General features: G+C 40.6%; 1 protein-coding gene across 1 annotated transcript in view; it reads left to right on the forward strand.

Annotated features, from left to right (window-relative positions):
• Positions 1-21567, forward strand: part of ak5 (adenylate kinase 5) — a 104159-nt gene that overhangs the window by 42625 nt on the left and 39967 nt on the right. Inside the window, exons 7-8 of the mRNA XM_049599252.1 lie at positions 5247-5337; positions 14971-15044. Coding sequence (XP_049455209.1) covers positions 5247-5337; positions 14971-15044 — 165 coding nt within the window. The remainder of the gene's footprint in view (positions 1-5246; positions 5338-14970; positions 15045-21567) is intronic.

Below are 21567 nucleotides of genomic sequence, written 5' to 3' on the forward strand. Positions count from 1 at the left end.
ATGCGAATACTTTTGAAACTGGTGCTACAGAACCAGAGAAAACAGAGAAAAAGGATGTTTTTGCTCATGAGGGAGAAAACCTATAACTACCAGAATGCACAGCACAGCATCAGACCAATAAATACTCACTCGTGGAGTCGTGGGTGACATAATACAAACATGTCTGTCTGAAACAATGGCTCCAGGCAGGCAAGAAACAATCTCAATCTCTTGCAGTTAAACAGTTAGCAAAAACATGTTTCTGAAAACATTTGAGACAAGAAACAGGCAACACAGTATCAGAATCTTGGTTTAATCAGTGCTGCCTAGTTTTACCATTTGACCGTTTTTTCAGCCTCCATTTTCACTGAACAGGAAACAGTACGTTGCCCACTTCCTGCTCACAAACTGTCACTATTAAAGCTAAACAGGGCACTAAAATATGTTTCTAGAAACATTCAAGAGAAATAGGAAATACAGTAACAAAATCTTGATTAACATTGGAACTGCGCTGCCTAGTTTTACTGTTGAACCAGATTTCGGTCCGAGTTTGAGAGAGAAGGGGGGCAGGTCTGTCACTTGATCTGCTTCTACAGTATACTTTTTGTTTCCACGGTGGCAGCATGGGTGGCGGGCAATACCAAAATGCAGAAGTACAGCCTGCAGTTCAAGCAACAGCCCGGGAGCCAGTGAAACTCCACTAGACAATGTAAATTATGTTGTCCAGTGGAGTTTCGCCTGGGGGCAAGGTGAGATATCTAGGGACTGGTTAGATGGGAGGAAGTTTACCACAGTTCTTTTACACATACTGTCCATGTTGTTTTGATACAAAGCTGGTTGAAAATTGGTCATAGTAAGTGATGTTCAGAGCTGCAAACATTTTCAGCTTTTCTCTCAGAAAGACATGCATGTCAGTACAGTACAGAAACTTTCTTTCACTTCTAATCATATTGTTTTGATGTCTTAACAGTAGCTAACTGTCCTGTAACAGTACAGTATATCTGAGCGCAGATTATAAAGATTACATTAACTTCTGATAGGATGAGTTCCTTCTGCTCTTCAGTAATTAGGACTCAATAGTTTCTAATGAATGCAATAACCTCAGAGGCTTAATTGCTTTCGCTCAGCAAAAGGCTTTTGTGTGAAAGCAATCTTTTCAATTTAAATGTCAGGTCCAATAAAGGAAGTCATAAGTTTATAAAGGAACAATCGCAGTGACTCATTACCCCACATCGCCGCCGCCTGAATTGGAATGACTGAATAGTCGATATACGTCTACAAGACTCAACTTTTCACTGAATTATCTCGTCCTATTTCTGTCATTGTGAGAAAGTTTTGGCAGTGTTTTTATTTTTGAGCCATCGACAAAGTTGGGGCTTTGTGACATTTAGATTTTTGTGTGAAAAAGTGACGATGATGTACAAATGAGGGTCTGCTTTTTTTTCTCCACAATGAAATTGCAGAAAAGGACCGATAATCATTTGTCCTGTCAGTCTAGGTAAAGGGACCAATCTAATGACGTATTGAGTGAGTTGAGCTCCAGCTTTCTTCCCACATGCTGCTAGATACCACGCAGATATAAACAAACAAAAGACACCTCACTCCATCTTTCTGGGAGACTTATCTCTCCGGGGAAGGTTACAAGGTATTTGTTCATTATCCCTGGAATATAAATGAGATACCGGCATAACAAATCAATATGAATAACCATCTTGTTTATGAAAGGCATGACGGTATCTCATTTTGAAAAGAAGACTGAATAACTTGAAATAGGTTCTTTTATGTCTATCTTTTTATTGTTTGTCCTCTTCTTTGGTCCTCTTCACAGAGCGACAACATTGAGCTTTACATAACATCGACAAAACTTTTATTGTCGTGATGTACTAAGGAAGGTAGTTTTTTTTAGTTCAAACTCTTGAGGAACCTTGCATGAACTGATTCAGATGATCAAACAGAAAAGACTGAATGTACCAAACCTCTTCCTAAAAAAAAGAGTTGCAAAGTATGAAAGGAGCGGCTGCTTTAAGCTGTCTCACAGCTTCATCTGCTTCCTTTAATCTACTTCAGCTCTGAGACCTTTGAGGTGGAGGATGAGGGCTTTTACCTCGCCTCAGACTTCATAACAAGATTCTTGTGCTCTATACTGTACATACTCAGTACATGACGGTAAAGTAATTCTTTGCACGAGACATTTTTTGTTAAAAGCATGTCCCACTGTCCTCTGTGGGGTTGTACCCACTGATTATAGTATTGACTATTAACAGCTGAAGACATGTTTGCCCATTGCTGTCAGTAATAATTTTTCTAAATGCACGTATGTGTTGTACATTAAAAAACAAACAAACAAACAAAAAACTTAAAAGACACATTTCAGGGATGTGTTGGCTAGATTTTTAAACACATCCTTATCTCTCAGATTTGGCCCTCCGACCATCCGTGACACCCCCAAGGGGAGGCCAGGAGGGGCCATGGCCTCCCTGATAAAATTGCTTCCTTCTGTCCAAGGCAAAAATAATTGAGGGCAGATATGACATTTTTCAAACTAGCATAAAGATAGTTGAATGTTGTGAAACAAGACAACTGAAGACATCCAGTGGTGCCAACCTTGTTGACATAGCTTGTCACGCCGGATTTCCACTGGATGCGTGTCGGTTGCGGAACGGCAGCGCTGGTTATCCACTGTGTGCTCCGCCGTCCGTCAATACCCACCGGCTCTGTTTGCTGTGCGGTGCAGTGCAGCTCCGCCGGAAGACATCTCGGTGCACTGCCATGATTAATATCTCCTCGTCCATGGTGTTAATGGGGTGAAATTATGTCTGAAAACCTCTGACCTGTTGACTTCAGGCCTGCCTCTGCCCATAGTTTTCAAGGTGTAGTGCAGGGAAATATGATCCGCCGTGAACACTGTGTATTTTATTTTGAAAATTAACCTGATGTTTTATTGTGTTTCTGTGCACGACTTCCTGCCCTGCACGATCTGCTCTGTGCTGAACTGCTGTGTTGTGGTCCGGCGTCCGGCAAAAATAGAAGTCCTGCGTATCTGTTGCGGAGGGCCCCGGAGTGCTGCAGCTGAGACGGAGCCGGAACGCAGCACAGCCGCAGCCAGTGGAAACACTCAGTACGTTTACATGGACAGTTTAATTCCACTTTTAATCGGAATGAACGGCCATTCCGATTAAAAGTGGTCATGTAAACGGTCATTCCGATTGAAAATTAAATCCGATTAAAGGGGGTGGTTTAATCCGTTTGTCATTCCGAATGAAAGAATTTTGTGTGCATGTATACACTCATTCCTCTTTAAGTTCATTCCGGTCTTTCTGCGCATGCTCGTTTCCTTGCCCTTCTGGTGCGATGACGTATATAGCGCACATAGCAACGGGCTGCATAGCAACGGGCTGAGCTAGAGCAGTCGGACTCGTTGCACTCACCGGTTTCCATTCGCCACAGCACGGTCTTCTGCCTCCCTTCTCCTGCTCAACAGATGAAGCATTAGCAGAACAAGGTTGTTGTCGTACTGCTGCTTTAAGAATATAAGCAAAACACGCCCGAAAAAGGCACTAATAACAGCGTCGTCAAGCATCTTGTTATCCGGAGCGAGGACTACAGTGTTTTCTTCCGGTAAACATAAACACGTAACATCCGCCCCGCCCTCCAATCAAAAACCTTCCCTGCCCCAAACCTTGCGCAGACCTGAATAAAGGCGATTGAACTGATCTCCCATGTAAACCCTCATTCGGAATTAATATTTCCCATGTAAACTACCTGGAAACACTTCAATTCCGAATGATTTCATTCAGATTCATTTCATTCCGAATGAGAAGCCATCATGTAACCGTAGCCACTGACTAGAATTGAATCCTATCGGCTCCGCTGCCGTGTGTGTTCATGTACCCATACCACATAGCAAGAGGCTGTTTTAGAAAACAGTGTTTATAAATGTCAGTATAGCAGATAATGTCATTAAACTGTGTTTGTTGATCAAACAGGACGACCTGAAAACTCTAGGGTGGAGTCGACATTTTCAGATTTAGCCAGCTCAGTGTGGATGAAGCATTAGTTTTGATTATCAGTCTAATAAATGGACACAGGTGCACTTTGCTTGCTAATATAAACACTCTGTTCTGCTGCACTGAAAGTTCCCATCCCTCGCCTGCCATCTAAAGAGCCTCTGTGATGACATTAAATCATCAGCCTTTACTCCAAAAAGTCAAAGCTTCTAATCTGTCCTTGAAAAGTGACACTTTCTCTGAAGAGTCTCAGACAGCTTCTTGTAAATATAAATGGATTATCCGGAGCCTCTTTGTTAAAGTAGGAAAAAGATTTTGGTTATAAAAGACGCTGCAGTGTGACAGCGGTCATTTTTCTCTGCTCATGATGCCAGACACATCCACAGCTCTAATGGGTTTTTGAATGCCTCGCTCTCCAGAGGAATGCAGGTGGACTCAGGGGCTCAGGGGACTCTCCCACACAGCAGTCACCAGGGCTCCTTTTTTTTTTAGGTTTGTTACCATGGAAACACCAGGAGGAAGCTTGGTGGTGGGGTATCCTTATCTTACATTTCGTCATTTGACCTCCACCCACAGCTGACATTCATTCATTTCTTTGTTTAGTTAACATGGCAAGTAAGAAGCCCTCCTGAGAATCACACACCTGCAGGCAGCGGCAAACAGAGCAATTATGTTCAGCCTGTTTATTTATACCAGTTTTTTTGTACGCACAAGGTCGCCTGTCAGCTCCTTGTCATCGTCCCTGATGAGAGCAGAGGGACGGCCAAAGAGCAGATTAGGGAAGAGGAGAAGTCTGCTTCGATCAGCTTCTAGCTCACTCACAAACCCAATTCTTCACGGTCAATTTGGGAGTACTGTACGTGCAATGGAAGACAGCCCGCCTCCGAATAATCTGAAAGGCACCGACTGACACAGAGGGGAGGCTAATTTATCTAGCGTTATTAAAGCATCCTTCCGGTGTGTGTTGAATACAAAATGACCCCAAGTGTGAAGCTCCCAGGGTCGCGTCTCGTTTCTTATGTTTGATCTTTTGATGAGTTTCATTCTGGATGTCACGGCGGCTTAATGAACTGAGCATGTCCATTGTGTTTGTGATGTCGGTCAGGTCGTGACTTCAGTGTATGCCTTGCATCTGTCGTTTCTGTTAAGCTCTCAAGCGAAAATAAATAAATAAATAAAAGGTCAGGAAGCTAATTAATAAAATTTGAGTAAATGAACAGAGCATCTAAGATGATTTTCTTTTTTTTCCTCTCCTTTCAGTTGGATGCTGACCGAGACGAGGAGGAGGTCTTCTGTGACATCAGCATGACCCTGGACAACAAGCTGTTTCCCTCCAAAGAGCCAGCAGCTGGTGAGATATAAAACTTATAAAACCGTGACACAACAAGAGGACAGCAAGGAAGATTTCTCCCAACTGCCTTCACTGCTGTGGCAAATACCTTCTCCCTGACATCGTGGGGTGAACAGAAAAATAAAGCAAAGCAATCTTGCTTGCTTGAACAACATTTGTGGTGGGCCACATACAGTATATATTGAACAACAAGCTTTGAGCTTAAAATTGGTCTGTGGGCATCGATTGGCCCCTGGGCTAGACTTAAGACATGCCTGCTCTAATATAAGTGAAGGTCCTTTAGGTTTACTGCAGTAAAAGCACAAGCACCAGCATCAAATATACTTGCTGAATGGGTCATTTCAGAATGATATATATTATATTTTGGATTGTAGTCATTGATGCATCAATGTGCTCATCTCTTCAATGTTGCAACTGGTGAAGGCAGGGCTCATTTTTTAATGCTATATGTACTGCCAGGAAGCTTGTGAATTTTATCTTATCATAATGTTTTTACTGGTTATGTTTTGTATCAATAATCCGATATATGCAGTGAAGTAAAAAGTATAATACTGGCTTCCAACATGTAGTGAAGTAAAATAAAAGCAGAAAATGGAAATACTCAAGTGAATTACCTAAAAACAGTAATTCGATTATATGTACTTAGTTACTTTCCACCTCTGGAAGCCATTTACCACTTATGGTGTGAAGCTTAAGATTGTGGGATATTAAAAAAAACAGCAGCAAAGGCATGATGTGGCAGTTGAACAGACTTTTAGTCATGACTTTATTATAATGTCAGATGGCAATAGATATGCAGCGCTAAAAACAAAATAAAACTTAAAGAAGCGCAACAGAATTACAGAGCTGACTTGCAGAAAATACTGTGTATGTATGATAGAAGTGCTCTACAGTGATGGGCAGTCAGATTAAATGATTTTTGTCTCATAATCTGTTCAGTAAATTGTGGTCATACAATATATTTTGAATTATTTCAAATGATCATAATCCTACAGACTAACTGAAGGAACTCACATTGCCTGTAGCTGAATGTGAGGCGGGTTGAAAAATGAAAACCTTTATCATGGTTTAGTCACTGGGCACTGATATTTTTGGGAATTAAAAAGGAAAACCTTGACAGTGACCAATCTGCATGTATGTGTACTGGTTATGTTAGTAAGTATTGTCCCTTGAATATTATCCAATATAAGTGCTGTCGTATGTGAATACTATTTATAGACACAGTTGCTCAGTCCTGTAATTACAGTGGTGGAAGTACATTTACTCACATGCTCAAGAACAATTTTGAAGTAACTGTAGATGTGTATTTCCATTATCTTTATACTTCAATTCCACTACAATTCAGAGGCAAATATTCTACTTTTTACTCCACTGCATTTATCTTGTAACTTTAGTTACTAGTGTCTTTGTTGATTTAGATTAATAATACATAATATAATCAACAAATAAGATAACAAAGTATTTGGCTGCTCCCAGACTTGACTTATATACATATATAAAGTAACTACCTTAACCAGGCTCAACATCTAAGTGATCTAGACACATATGCATCATCTGCATAATGAATACTTTAACTTTATGTAAGCACAAATATATTCTGATGCTAATACTTTTGCACTGTTACAAAGGAAATGTGTGAAAGCAGGATTTTTCCTTGTAACAGAGTATTTCTGCACTCAAGTAAAATATCTGAGCACTTCTTCCATCACTGTGTGAGGAAAACGTTACACAGCTACGACGAGAGGCGACAGCATTTGATGAAAATTAATGTTCCCAGCGGGAGGGGTTTGTTCAGGCCAAGTCATAACAAATAAAGAAAACATTATGTTAGGCTGTGTTCCATGTATACTTATTTGTATGTAAGATGTAGTAAAAAGCATTCTTTAGAGTAGCTACGGGCCAAATGATGATGAAATATGATGCAATAGATAAAATACACGGCAAAGAAAATCTTCAGGGGATTTATTGCTTTTCAAGAGCTACATGTGTACAGTGTAGAAATGCTTCTCCAAAATAATCCACACACACGCACAACAAGAGAGAGGAAAAAAAAAAAAAAATCACCCACCAGCTCCCTGGTTACCACGAGAGTTGGCATAGCAACCGGTGAAGCAGGGTTGGCCACGTTTTGTGAGAAATACAGAATCAACAAGGTTAGAGCCGGTCTTTGATCGATCAGATAGAGACTACATGTGTTATGTAAAACCTGATAATGTACTGTTTTATAAAATGAGCCAGACAGATCCACATTCCTGACTGAAGCCGACTCATGTTGGTTTGAAAGATATGATCAGTCGGAGCTCTGCGAGTGTTTCTGCAGTAATCTCATACAGTGATAGAACTCATAAAGGTTTGAGTTAAAGGGAAAAATGTTGCTGTTGGAACAGAGCAGAGCTGGCAAAATCTGCCTGGTTTTGGGTGCAAAGCTGTCATTATTTTTCATCATAATAAAGTGTAGGTGTAACCTGTAACAGTTCCCACATCTTTTAGGCTGCTCGCTGCCTCACACAGTCTCCACGCACATTTTAAATGATTCTTTATTTTCAGGGAGTCTGTTGGAAAAGAGGCTGTTAATGTATTTACTTTGTAGTTGTGTTGTTTTCCAGTTCTTGCATATTTTGCACAATGGTGTACTGGCACGTGATGGTGACACGTTTGAATGCAAGGTAAACAGTCTGTGTGGAGAGGCAACACATTCTCACTCTGACCTCATCACATATTGACGTTTTGGTCATGGACTTTCCACACCTACATACAATGTGCAAGGTACCCTAGGTGTGTTGGTTGTTGACGATCTGGGACGCTGTGTCAAGTTCTGCCTGTTACATGCATTGTCTTCTTTCAAAATACACTTTTTACCGTTTACATAGAGTCTCTTTCAGAATAAATGCACTACATCTGTACAACACCACAAATCCACTTTTTTTGTCAACAACAAACACACATGGTTGGGTTTAGGCAACAAAAGCATGTGGTTAGGTTCTGGAAAAAAGGGTTTGGGTTTAGAATCTTACGGGACGTGAACACCGCTCTCTCTGGTTAAAGTCGCTGTTTGTTGGACTTGTCCACCACCCTTCCCGCCCACCCACTCGGACTTTTGCCACCTTAACTTTTGTCCTTGTTGGCGCTGTTTAACCATAACGTATCATGCCCATGTTAAAGGATGCCTTTTTTCGTTGGATTCTGACGCTTCAAGTCACTGCCCAATTGCTGGATTTTGACAACTCCAGAGTGTGACCAGGCATGCGAGGTGAAACACGCTGGGTGAAACGCCCATCTGCTATTGTCTGATGACGATTTAGCTTTTATGAAATTTTGAATTATGAAATTCTAGGCTGGTACCAAAAGTGATGTTTAAAAAAACAATTTGGAGGAGATGTGATCTTGAAGACACAGAGGAGAGCTTATTATTGTCATTTTTATTTCATCAAGGCAACATGTCGGTCCTTCAGACCTTCATCAGACAAATCTCTTGAAATATTAGCCCTCAGCCCCAGAGGCTTTATCATCCTCAAACAACAGCCTATGAGCTCTTAGACTTATACAGGAGAGTTTTTAAAAAATCGAATCATTATAAATTAACAGTTTGATACAGATCCCTTTACTTTGCAGGAATACTTCTATATTGTTTTTTAGGAAATACACATATTTGTTTTCTTGTAGAAAGTTAGATGAGAAGACTGATACCACTCTTAAATCTATCTGTTAAACCAAAGGCTTCAGCCAACAGCCGGATAGCTTTGCATAAAGACTGGAGACAGGGAGCCAGCTCTGTTCAAAGGTAGCAAAATCAGCCTGCCAGCACCTCTAAAGCTCACGAATTTACACAAAACAACAATGCAACATTTCACAGGAAGTTATGTACCGGACTATTTCTTGGCTGAGAACTTATCTAGACATAAAGTGAACCACACTGAACATACTGTGTGCTACAGCTCTGTTCCAAGGCTGTTGTTATACTTAGTAGCTTACTGTAAAATCTCAAATATTTGCCTTCACTTACCTGAGCTGCAGTGGTAGCTTATTTGAAGCAGGCTTATATCAGAGAAAGGCTGTTATTTATAAACCCTTTTGTCTGTGACTGGGAAGCGTCTTTCTATTCTGATCTGCTCCTATTTGCTCTTTTTAATTTTCTTCAAACTGCATTATGCTGTTCATACAAACTCAACACGGCTTTTACTGTGAAACATCTGTAGGGTACCTGTATGGTAATTCAACTGTAGCTACTACAATCTTATGACGCTTACTGCATTACTGCAAAATACAATCTGGCTAAGGAGTTAACACACTTACACCAGCAGTGACTGAAATAGGACAGAAACACTTGGTCGAGTAATTCAGAACAACAAAGAGTTGAATATGAAATGATGATATTATTGAATTTATATATCATGCACATTTTATAACATACACCAGTTTATCCACCCTTGTTTTTGTTTTGTTTTTTTGCCAGACCTTTTTTAATTTTGAGAAAGCAGGCACAGCAACATGCAGACTACTGTGAGCTTCAGTGCAAGTCTGTCAAAATGAAAGCACAGCATACATTCACAGCATATTGATTAAAAGTTGTTCATGCCAGTGGAAGGATCATTCTTTTGTTGCTTCTGTTTTTGCCTGATTTTTTTAAAGGGTCTCTCTGGTGTTGGTTGCTCATTACAGAGCAGAGGTTCTCTTAAATTGTACAGATTATAAAGCCCGTTAGGACCAACTTGTGCTTCTGGTCTTTATAAATAAACTTGACTTGGCTTGTTTTGTGGGCACAGTTGCTGCACAGCAGGAAACTGCGTAGTAACTGGGAGGAACACATTTTGAACATTGGCTATTTGTGACAAACCACATGAATAACCTTTTTTTCCATTCTTTTAAGAGCAATGTGGTTTATTCAGAAAGGGTAATTTTGTGATGAAGAAAACAAAACGGAGTGGATGTACCACAACAGATTTACTCAAGAGGTTTCTTGTCAGGACCACATATGGCACCTCGAAATAGTTCAGGAGGAGGAAATCTGTTTAGATGCAGTGTTGTTCTGATGAGAGGAGAGCAGTGAGCAGCAAAGAGAGCTGTCAGTGGACAGTCGGTGACAGTTTGGATGGGAGATCATCATCACACGATATTTGACCCACAAATCGTCCATAAAAAACAGTTTGACAGCTTTTCTGTGGAATGTCTACAATAGGTGATAAAGGCCAGATGCTTAATGTGATAGAGGCTCGCGTTTCCAGCGATTCTTGACATCAAAATTGTCTCGTGCCACTTGACAGCCACCTGACAGTCTCGACAGCAGTCTGCTTCATGACAGAACGCTGAAATACAGACTGTGAAACACTGTGTACTTGAGAGGCAGAAAGCCTGCAGAATCTAAAAGACAAAATCCATTTGCATGCAGCAGTTATGTACCTGCACTTTGAGATGCATTTAAGAGTGACAAGACATCTTAACATTCGTCAACTATGTTTCCTGTAATGGAGCCTCACAATAGGTGTTCCACCTAGGAATATAAAGAAAAGCTCCCTGAGTGGAGCGCAATTTAATAGCTCCATTTTTCACTCTTATACAAATAAGGAAAATAAGCAAAATGGGTCACATATGTGAAATCTTTAGCTTCAACCTTGCATCTTCTCAGAGCAGGCATATGCATAGAGGGAGGCTAAGGGTGCTCGAGCACCTGTCCCTTAACCATGTGATGTCCAAAGTGCCCTTTTGTAGAGGCTTTTTTATGCTTCTGCGCCGGCAATAGCCGTGGCCCGAGGCATTATATTTTGGGGTTGTGTGTCCATCCATCCCATCCTTGTGAATGCGATATCTCAAGAACAGCTTGAGGGAATTTCTTTAAACTTGGCACAAATGCTCACTTGGATTCAACAATGTGCGGATTAGATTTCAGTGGTCAAAGGTCAAGGTCAGTGTGACCTCATGTCTCATTCCTGTGAACGCGGTATCTCAAGAAAACCTTTAGGGAATTTCTTTAAATTTGACAGAAACATCCACTTGGACTGAGGAATAAACTGATTTCAATTCTGGGGTCAAAGGTCAAAAGTAAAGGTCAGTGTGACCTCACATGACATGTTTTTGGCCATAACTCAAGAATTGTTTTAGCTAATTATGACAAAACTTCACACAAATGTCTGATAGTATAAAATAATGAAGTGATGACATTTTATATTCAGATTCACTGTGACATCAATTATATTGTGCATGAAACAGTTTTCTGGCAAATACTCGACACCACATCAGGAACAGAAGGGGAAACATTTGGTCGGATACTGAACTGGTGACACTAATCTTGGGTGTCTACCTTGAAACTGCTGATTGGATAGATCTTCTGTGTATGCGTGTGTGTGTGGTGTGTGTGTGTGTGTGTGTCTGTCTGTGTGTTTGCCGCAGGGCTGTAATTATAGTTTTCTTTTTTTTTCTTCTTTTTTTGTGTGAAAGCCTTCCTGTGGCCCTTTTCAGAAAGAACATTATACATCTCATAAAAATTTAGCTTTAACTAAAATGACCTGAGTGCTGTCAGTCAGTTTACGTCACATGATGATGGCCTTCTACCTGTGGCAGGTGAAAGGTCATCTGTGAGGTGTCCTCCGTTGCGACCATAGTTGCCACACAGGATTATAACGTTATATTTATAGTAACAGCGTTACACACCTTCAATCGTGTATTAGTTACGCAGCATAAGTATAAGAGTGGTCCTGACTGCTGGTTCTTACTGCAGTCAAGTGAGACGTCATTCGAGAACACCTGGTAAAGCCAGCTGCTGCATGGATTTGTATGCTGGTTTTTTAAGTTACAGGTGAATGGAATGGCCAAAAAGTACGTATTTCAGTAATAATTTCTCACATAATAATATACCAAGTAAAATGACATTATATTGCACATTATATGAAATTCTTTTATAACAAAGGGTAAAGTTCCAAAGCTAAAATGTCATTAAATCATTATCTTTGACCTGGTATAAAACCTTTCCTTCCTGTGTTAGCTGAAAGGATGACCCTAACTATGACCATACAAAGGTTCATGTGGTTTTATTGATCAGTTCTCGAGAGACACAAAGGTCAAGTCACCTTAAATTACACACACACATTCATTATTTCCTCATATTAGAAATGTCCTTTTTTTTCAAGCCTTCATAGGTTGTATCAAATCTTGAAAAGATTCCTGTTTAGGATGACCCTGACTATGTCTGTGTCAAATTTCATGTGATTTTACTGTAGAGTTTTTGAGAAATTTAAAGGGAAAGTCAGCTCAAATGACACTGCAACATTTATAATTTCCTATTATTTATTTATTATAATTTTCCTCTGATTTTATCAGGAGCAGTATGATAACAATAGTGTGATGCGAGTAGCTGTAAGACTCCATGTCACATTCTGTTTGAATATTGGTTACTATAACTCCAGGTTATGCTGTAAATTTTGGTGCTTTAAAATATTGTTGCCCCTTTTTAACTTTGAGCACCTGCTCCTCCAAAGGTCTCTGCACGGCTCTGTCTCAGAGATCAGGTGAAATTGCATCAATCTGCTGATATTAAAAACAATATGAAAAAGCTGCAGGAAACAAACAGACCAAATGAAATTTAAAAATAGATCACCGTAGTGGAGACAAACTCTTCAAAAGAAATTGCCTCTCCATCTGCTGCTTCGAGTGTGTTTTCCCCAGGAGAGAGGAAACTCCGCTGCAGTCTCGTAAATCCTCAGTCTGTAATCATGTTGACCAAACTGAGATGTTGCTGACGACTGCAGCCTCAGCCACCTGACATCACCGGCCTCAACAGCAAAACAAAAACCGCCACGCTGTCATACCTGTCACACTTCAGCCCCTGTGTATTTTGACATGCTGCTGACTCTTAAGTCTGCAGTGACGACGCAGGTCTGATTTTCTCTCTAAGTCTCTGACGCTTTTTAACATAATGCACGGAAGAAATGCACAGCTACCGTCTCTCTGGATTCTGCCTCAACGTTTGAAGCTGCAATCTAACCCAGTTCTCTGTTCAGGAGGCTCTGGCACGCAGGAATGAAATCTGCCAAGGGGAAGTGTTATTCACGACCCAGTTCCACCGAGGAAGGGGCGGAAGATGCTATGTGTTAGACTTTATCACAACATCACCCTCTGCAGCTTTCTGACAACAGGAAGTTCAGGTCCAGTTCAGATTCAGGTGTTCATGGGACCAAAATTGACCCTAACTTGTGGATATTTTGTTTTCCTCAAAGTGCAGCTGCATGTTTACATCTGGAAGTTTGTTATGTATGTATGTATGTATGTATGTATGTTAAGAGATAATGCAGCATAAACAGGCATATTTCTACTATAATGGGATTTATCCATCATAGCTAACGATACATATATCTCTAATATAACATTATATATTTAACTTTTTTTGACACTTTCTTTACATTCTTGAGACCTAGGGTGTGACTTTTGAAGAATTCTGTCTAAAATTACACATTTGAAGAAATAAATTTAACCAGAAACAGAAGTTAAATGAATTCTTTAGCGAGCAAAAATCCTGCTTCTCTGCTTCTAGCCTCCTAAACATATTTATTTGCTGCCTTTACCCACATTTGTACTGCAACAGCAGGTTATTCCTTTCACTGAACTGGAGTCTGCAAGATTTAGGTGCCACAGGTGTTTTTCCTTTTCTAAGAGGTTTAGGGGAAATAAACACACCTTAAACAGGATAATGTGATCAGACCTTGGCCTTCTGCTAGTGAGGGGTGGAAGGAAACCTGAAGAATCAACCTTGGATAATGTCCAGTAGCATATTTAGATGGATATCACTGAAAACTAAATATCTGTTGCAGTAGCGGATGCTGATATGGGCCTAATAGGCATTTGCCCAGGGCGGCACTTTGTCACAATGTGTGTGTCAGGGTGGGGGGCGGCAGGAGCAGGGTTCAGCCCACTTGACATGCTGCTGTGTTGTGCTATGGCCTATTTAAGTGCTTACGTGACAACGCCTGAACGCAACACAGGCTCCGCTCCATACAGTGCTGTGCTGTGCTGCTGCTTACACACTGTCCATTACAATAACTATGTCAAGTAACAAACTGCGTCGGACTTGGGTCGGTTCGGTCAGGAAAATGCAGCCCGAGCCGCGCTCTAGTGTTCTCACCTGTAAGTGCGAGCACGTTTCTGTGTATCTGTGTGTTTGTGTGTGCGTGTGTGTGTGTGTGTGTGTGTGTGTGTGTGTGTGTGTGTGTGTGCGCATTGGAGTGGAACTCCGCTGTGTGCGATACAGAGAGCAGAGGAGAATTGCAAAGGAGACAGAATGGCGACACACCATTTAGGTTAGAACGGCCACTGATCTGTTGACTGTAGTCTGTCTCTCTCTCATTTCCTGATTGATGAAATGTGTCATGACAGCAGCTGAATTGTCTTAAAGATGACTGAAGATCACTGTTGCCAGAGTGAGACTTTTAAAGTACAGAACACATATTAATTTATTCTTCTATTTATTTATAGATTCATTCTTAAGAACAGGTCCAAATGTCACTAAAGCAAGTGTTTAAAAATCTTTATTTACACTGAAAATTCAAAGAAGGACACTTGCGCTAATTCCTTTAAGAAATGAGTCATTTAAAGTTAATTAACAGTAAACTCAGAGTTTGATTATTGTTCTCTTTGTTCTGTCTTCAGGTCCCAGTGAGCTGGATCTCAGTCTACTGGGGGAAACCAGCAGCCTGGCAGATGTTGCCTGCAAGTATGATGAGGTAAGATTATGATACCTTTGGAAAACATCTCTAATACAGCTGTGTTTAATGTTGTCCTAAAATACTGTGAGCAGAAATACAAATACAAGAACTTTACTAAAATAGAATCTAATCAAGGACCAGATCTGATCAAGGAACATTTAAAAAAAGACTTGACAAAGCATTAAGTGATTATTTATAATTCCTCTAAGTATAAAGGATTGATACCACACTCCATTAAACAGATGGAGATGGACCAGATGACGTGTTTCACTCTTATGCTGTTGCTTGAACTACAGAACAAGGAGTGAAGAAGCAGAATTAAAGAGAGAGCTGCCCCAAAGTCAGACCAAACGGCAATTAAATTGCAAAAATACAGCCGTTTCCTCTGTTTTGTTTGGTCATATAGCACCAATTTCAACAGTATTTGCATCTTTCTACTGCATTGACAGCCCAGTTTTGTGGAAAGGCCATCTTTTTAGCAGTGAAACAGACATTAGATTATTCAGATTACTCTAACTTCCTGTTTAGACACGCATGTAGCCACAGACCCAAAACAGCCAAAGTAGAGGATTACAACTGATATAGTTTCTGACTATAAAAAAAGTTTGATCCCAAGAGCAGCAACTTTATCCATCAACTATCCTCAGCAGCCTTTAGCCATAAAATCACTCACTGACTCAGATTAAAAAAACAGATAGCAAATCTTGCAGAGGAGAGCTTTTAACTCAGCTACCACTGAATTACTGCGAGCAAAATACTGTCCACAACTGAGCAGCCAAAAGTAAATGGAGTAGCTCCCTTGTGTGAAATCAATGTATGAATGTGAAGAGGTGTGCTCCTGAAAGAGAAAATATGTACCGCAAAACGACGTCTGGTTAGAAAACTGAGAATCATTAAAGCAACCCGGGCAGCAGGACTCCCAGGAAAAGAAGAAAGCCCTGAGTTAGAGAGATGAAGTGGAGAAAAGCTGAAGAGACAGAGGTAGAGAGCTGAGCAAATTGTTTCTAGACACTCAGAGGATGGGAAATCAGACAGAGGTCAGGGTGAAGCTTCACTTCAGCGCCAGGATTGTTTGGAGGAATGATGCTCGTCTGCATCCTCGCCAAGCATTACACAACAATATTCTCCATCTCTGGACCTCGCTGAGTCATTCGGCCTTTGAAACAACTTCACTGTGGTGCAGTTTATGAAAAGACTTGCATTTATATGTACTTTATTTGATAGGGATGATGCACTTTAAGACAGTTCCAACACAGGGTATGAGACTGATGTGTTGCACAGAGAGTTTATAACAACTGCTAATTTTCAGCTCTTGTCGTGAGTTGGGCTTTTACATGTGGGTCTACAGTGTTCATCATGAAACCACAAAACACTATAAACATTGGAGGCACAATAAAATACATCTACCACAATACACCAGTACACTTACACTAACACCCCGTAGAAATTTTGAGCGCCGTTAGCTGAGAATAGGTACAACTAAAATTTATCATTTTATGTTTTTGAAGAAAACAAAAGCAGGGCGAGAGTGGAAGTAAAACCGGCAAAGAAAGTATTTTTGTTCATAAGGGGAGACTGTGGAGTGTCTTAAAGTAATACTTTACCCATAAAACATATGATACTTGAGGCTACCACATTCCTCCTGCTGTCTTTCTGTGAGAATTTAATGTCCAGAGCTGGTCTGTTTAAGGGGTTATTTCATGTTGTCAAATCTCATTGGATCACTCCATCCCTGTCTCTTTTATATGGATGGACATATTGCATTTTGTTTTCCCCTTTATTATAGAGTTGGATTTCTATGTAATTGTGGGATTTCAGCTGGAACCAAATGCTGATCTCATACTAGTACTTTGTCTTATTCAATTTAAAATCAGTATTAGTGCGTGAAAATGATCAGGATAATGCATGTTCACAATTTGGTTATACTGATCTAGAAAGTTTATAAAATGTAGCTTTTTCACATTTTAAAGGACTGCTTGATAGATTTTCTTTTAAGATTGATGTTAGAATAGGTCTTTTTTTCCACACAAGACATTTTAACATGTCACAATATGGAAAAGCAGCATCCATCCATCCATTCATTTTTAACCGCTTATCTGAAACCATGTCGTTGGGGCCACAAGCCGAGCAAAGCATTCCAGACTCCCCTGTTCCCAGCAACACTTTCCAGCCCCTCCTAGGGGACCCCAAGGTGTTCCCAGGCCAGACAAGATATGTAATCCATCCAGCATGTTCTGGGTCTGCCCCGGGGCTTCCTATCAGTGGGACGTGCTCGAAACGCTTCTAACAGGAGGCGCCCAGGAGGCATCCTGATTGGATGCCTGTACCACCTTAATTAATCCCCTTTGACTTGAAGAAGCAGCGGCTCTACTCTGAGCTCTCTACGGATGTCCAAGGTCCTTACTCCTCCCTCCCAACCCAGAGGGGGGCAATTCACTGTTTTCCAGCACAGAACCATGGCCACTGCGTCACACTCGGCTGCAAACTGCCTCAGTGCATGCTGGACGTCATGGTGTGGTGAAGCCAATAGAACCACATCATCTGCAAAAAGCAGAGATGCAATTCTGAGGTCACCAAAATGAACCCCTTCCCATGCCCGGCTGCACTTTGAGATCCTGTCCATGAACATCACAAACAGAATTGTATCCTGAGAGAAATTGTTACCCAGCAGCTGCAGTAGCATGATGTGAAGTTACTCTACAGTCTACTTATCAAAGGCTATAGCTCTTCACTTTAATACTCTTATACGGTAGTGATACGTGTTGTCTATTGTCCACCGTTCTGTCACAGTGTTTAATGACAAACAAATTTACTCTCGCAGCCGGGTGCTTTGTCACAACAACATCCTGCTGGGTGTCTCCTGGGCTTCATGGGCGGCTGTGACTCTCTAATAAAAGCTCTCTCTCTCTCTCTTTCTCTCTTAGTCATGCCACATAAAAGTGGACTTAAAGTGAGGTTGATTGATAGTTATTGACCACTGTCACCTACTCATCAGTATTGAGGTGCAATTAGAGCCAGAACAACACCTGGTCTATCAACACCATGGGCTGATAATCCCTGTAGGAAGTACAAGGAGAGTAAAGCCAAAAAAAAAAAACAGAAACGGCAGCCGGCTCATCGAAGATGGCGTCGTCCCTGTGCAGCACTTCTTGTGGCAAGCAGTGACACTCTTCTTGTCTATGAAGTGGAACGAAGGCACCGTGCAGCCTTGTCATCCCATATTTGTGGCCTCGGATGTGAGATGGAGATGAATTTTGTTAGAGTGCCCATCCACAGAAGGGCAGAGCAGCTATTTTGGGTTTCTGGTGTCAGATCTCAGGGACATGTTCCTCCAATTATTTCTTGCTTCTCACCACCTCTAATTTTTTCCTGATGGAAGAACACCTAATGTGGATGAGCCGTGCTTTTCTGAGTCTGTATTGCTGTTTAAAGGTTCATTTCAGTGACTCAAGTACAAAGTGCAAGGTACAGTGTTTGCCTCTGAAATGTAGTGGGGTAGATGCAGAAAGTAGCATAAAATTGAAAATACTTAGTTACATTCCACCACCAAATAAACAATTGAGGGCTGTACTTTGTGAAAGCCACCTAGATTGATGATGACGAGCACTCTTCAGCCCACCAGAGCGTCTCTGGACCCATTTTGACAAAAGTGACAGTTCGATATTGTGGTCCCGAGGTTTGAAAATAATGAGTTGAGGGTGACAGCCGCACTTTATTTGATTAGCTCACACAGGTGACTCACCAGGAGAGTCTGACACAAAGGAATTGTTCGCAGAAGTGAAGATTGTACCGCTGCCAACAACAATGTCATCATCCTGCTCCATTAGAGGTCAGCAGGATTTTTAGCCACACAGAGGAGCGGCCTCTGGACATAATGATATCAGTCTCCACAACAGTTCTGTTGGTTTTCTATGTAATCTAGAAATTCATAGTTGTCAGATGATTCATTATCTCAGAAAGAGACAGAAGATTTACTATTTTGACAATTGTTAATTTCATGGTTGCAGCTTCACAAATGTGAGGATTTGCAGTTTTTCCATTTAATTAGTTTCAGAAAAAAAATCAATAATTTGAATGCATCTCTCTCTGGGTAGTCGTGATGGCAGTTCTCACTAATTTCATCATTTCTACAAATCAAACGATCAATCCATTGATTAATGGAAAAAATAATCAGCAGATTAATAGATAACAAAAATTAATTCATTAATTGCAGTGCCACACAGAAGAGTTAAAAATGAGCTCCACCTCAAGCAACTACAACAATAAGATGCTGCTTTCAAATTAATGCGTGAGTTATGATAATTTAATGATGTAATATTTAATAGTACAACAGTCATAGTGGACATTTTCCTGCATTGAGGACTTTAACTTTTAAGACTTTAAGTGCATTTTACTGATTATTTTAACATACTTTTACTCATGTCACATTTCTAAGGACTTATATGGCCAATAAACGTAGGGCATGGACGCAATATGTCATGAAGGGGCTTTTCTACCTGGTACACAGACTCCATCTTTGCAGTGTGTGGTTGCTGCCAGTTTCCCTGTGAGTGCATTGAGTTCTATCAAGTGATAATGCATTTGGTTATGCTGGGTTTGAAAGCACAGGCTATATTAACTGGTACTGAATTAACTAACTGGATCATTATAATTATAGGATGCATTGATTTGATTTGATTATTTTAATGTGAACTGTAAAAACACACACAAGGTTGCTCTGCTACATCACATTGTCTTTGATACAATCATTTTAAACAGATTGTACTCAGGTTTTACACAGTTACATGTTAGTTTTGCCTGTTAGAGGGCTGCAGAGCCATGCATAGAGAAAAATAAATAGACCAGACATATAAAAATAATGTTGTGCAGTGCAGCACAGCTTCCATGATTAGTGTAACAGCTTCAGATTATGATGGATGTGCTCTGCTGCAGGCATGCTGCTGCAGAAGTGTCACGCCACGACTGAGTCCCATGTATTTTGGCCGTTTCTTGTTGCAGAGTATTTGTACGGTGTGATATCAGTGCTTTTACTGAAGGATCTGAATACTTCCTCCACTACAGCTAAAATACAATTAAATTTGCTCTTTTTGTCAAGCTGAAAATGATTTAATTTGATCATGATGATTTTGGTGGTTTCCTGAAGACTAACACTTGGAATTTTGATTATCCAGTGACTCCACAATCAATGGCGCTCTCTGGAAAAAACTGTACAAATTTTTCACATTATACTTTAATGATATTTGATGAGAAAATGGAGGAACCATTTAGCCCCTGACCATCCGATTAGCACCACATTAAGGCCACTATTTTCATGTGTATACAGGAAAGCAATCAGTACTGTAAAAAAAAAATAGAGATAGAGATTTAACTAATCAGTTTCTATCAAGGAGGTACAGCAGCTAATTCTTTAACATCTCTGGTTGTACTGTTGTGGACAGTGTTGTATAAACTGCATGGATCACAGTTGTATCAATGTGATGAAGTACACGGGTGATTTTTCCAGGTATTTTAGTTAACTGGATTAGTAAAAACATCATGTTATATAATCTACAGTTTATTAAAGATTTTTTTTTTTAGGATGGAAATGTTGGTTGTTCCACCACTTTGTTCCGGATTTAAGTATGTCAACAGAAAAAAAAATGTCTTGCCAGCATTCGTTCAGCAGCTCTGTGTCTTAGTGTGTAACAAGCACTACAGTGTCACAGAGCTGCTAACATGGATACAGCGATAAGTTTGCTGGATGTTAGCGTAGGAGTGTGTGTGTGTGTGTGTGTGTGTGTGTGTGTGTGTGTGTGTGTTTATGACCATACACATGTCTCTGTGTGTTACATGTGCCATCATCCATCACAAACACACATCAACTTCCTAGGAATTAAGAAAAACAGTCTTTTTTTACTGAGTGCTTGTGTACGTGTGTTTACAGACATATCTTGTCTCCATCACGTGTAAGCAATGCGTGCTTTGCGTGCGTTTCTTCTGTTTCTCTCTCTCTCTAACTGAGTCATCAGACCAGTTGGTGTACCCACATGCCAAGCTGGCTCGTCGTTGGCACCCAGGACTCCCCCACACTGACGGCATTTATTTAACACTCTCAGAGCTCTGCTTCACTTTATTCTGTGTCTCTGCTGTTCTCCTCCTCTGAATGTAACCGCAGCTCCACTTCACACCAAGCGCTTTGCAAGCAGCTGCATGTATAAATTGCAGAGAAGTCAGCTTTACAGCAATGGGAGGTCAAGAGCTGCTAATACATGGAAATGTCAGAGGAGGGCTTTTTATCAGTCATCTGTTTGCAGATGATGCTAAGCTGACGTTTGTCTGACTTTACTGACAGTCAGCTGTCTCTTTTTGTAAATACCTCCATAGAATACAAAAAACAAGACAGTTTCATTGCTTAGGCAATGAGGAGTTCACACAGCGTCACTTCAGTCGGCACTCAGACTGCTGACACTTCACCTAGGGGTGGAAGACTTTAAAGGAATTTATTAGATAAATATCCTGAATACTGATTCTTCTCTGGGACTGAAAAAGTTTGGGGTTTTTT

This window comes from Epinephelus fuscoguttatus, linkage group LG15, assembly GCF_011397635.1.
Source record: "Epinephelus fuscoguttatus linkage group LG15, E.fuscoguttatus.final_Chr_v1".
In the NCBI taxonomy this organism is placed as follows: Eukaryota; Metazoa; Chordata; class Actinopteri; order Perciformes; family Serranidae; genus Epinephelus; species Epinephelus fuscoguttatus.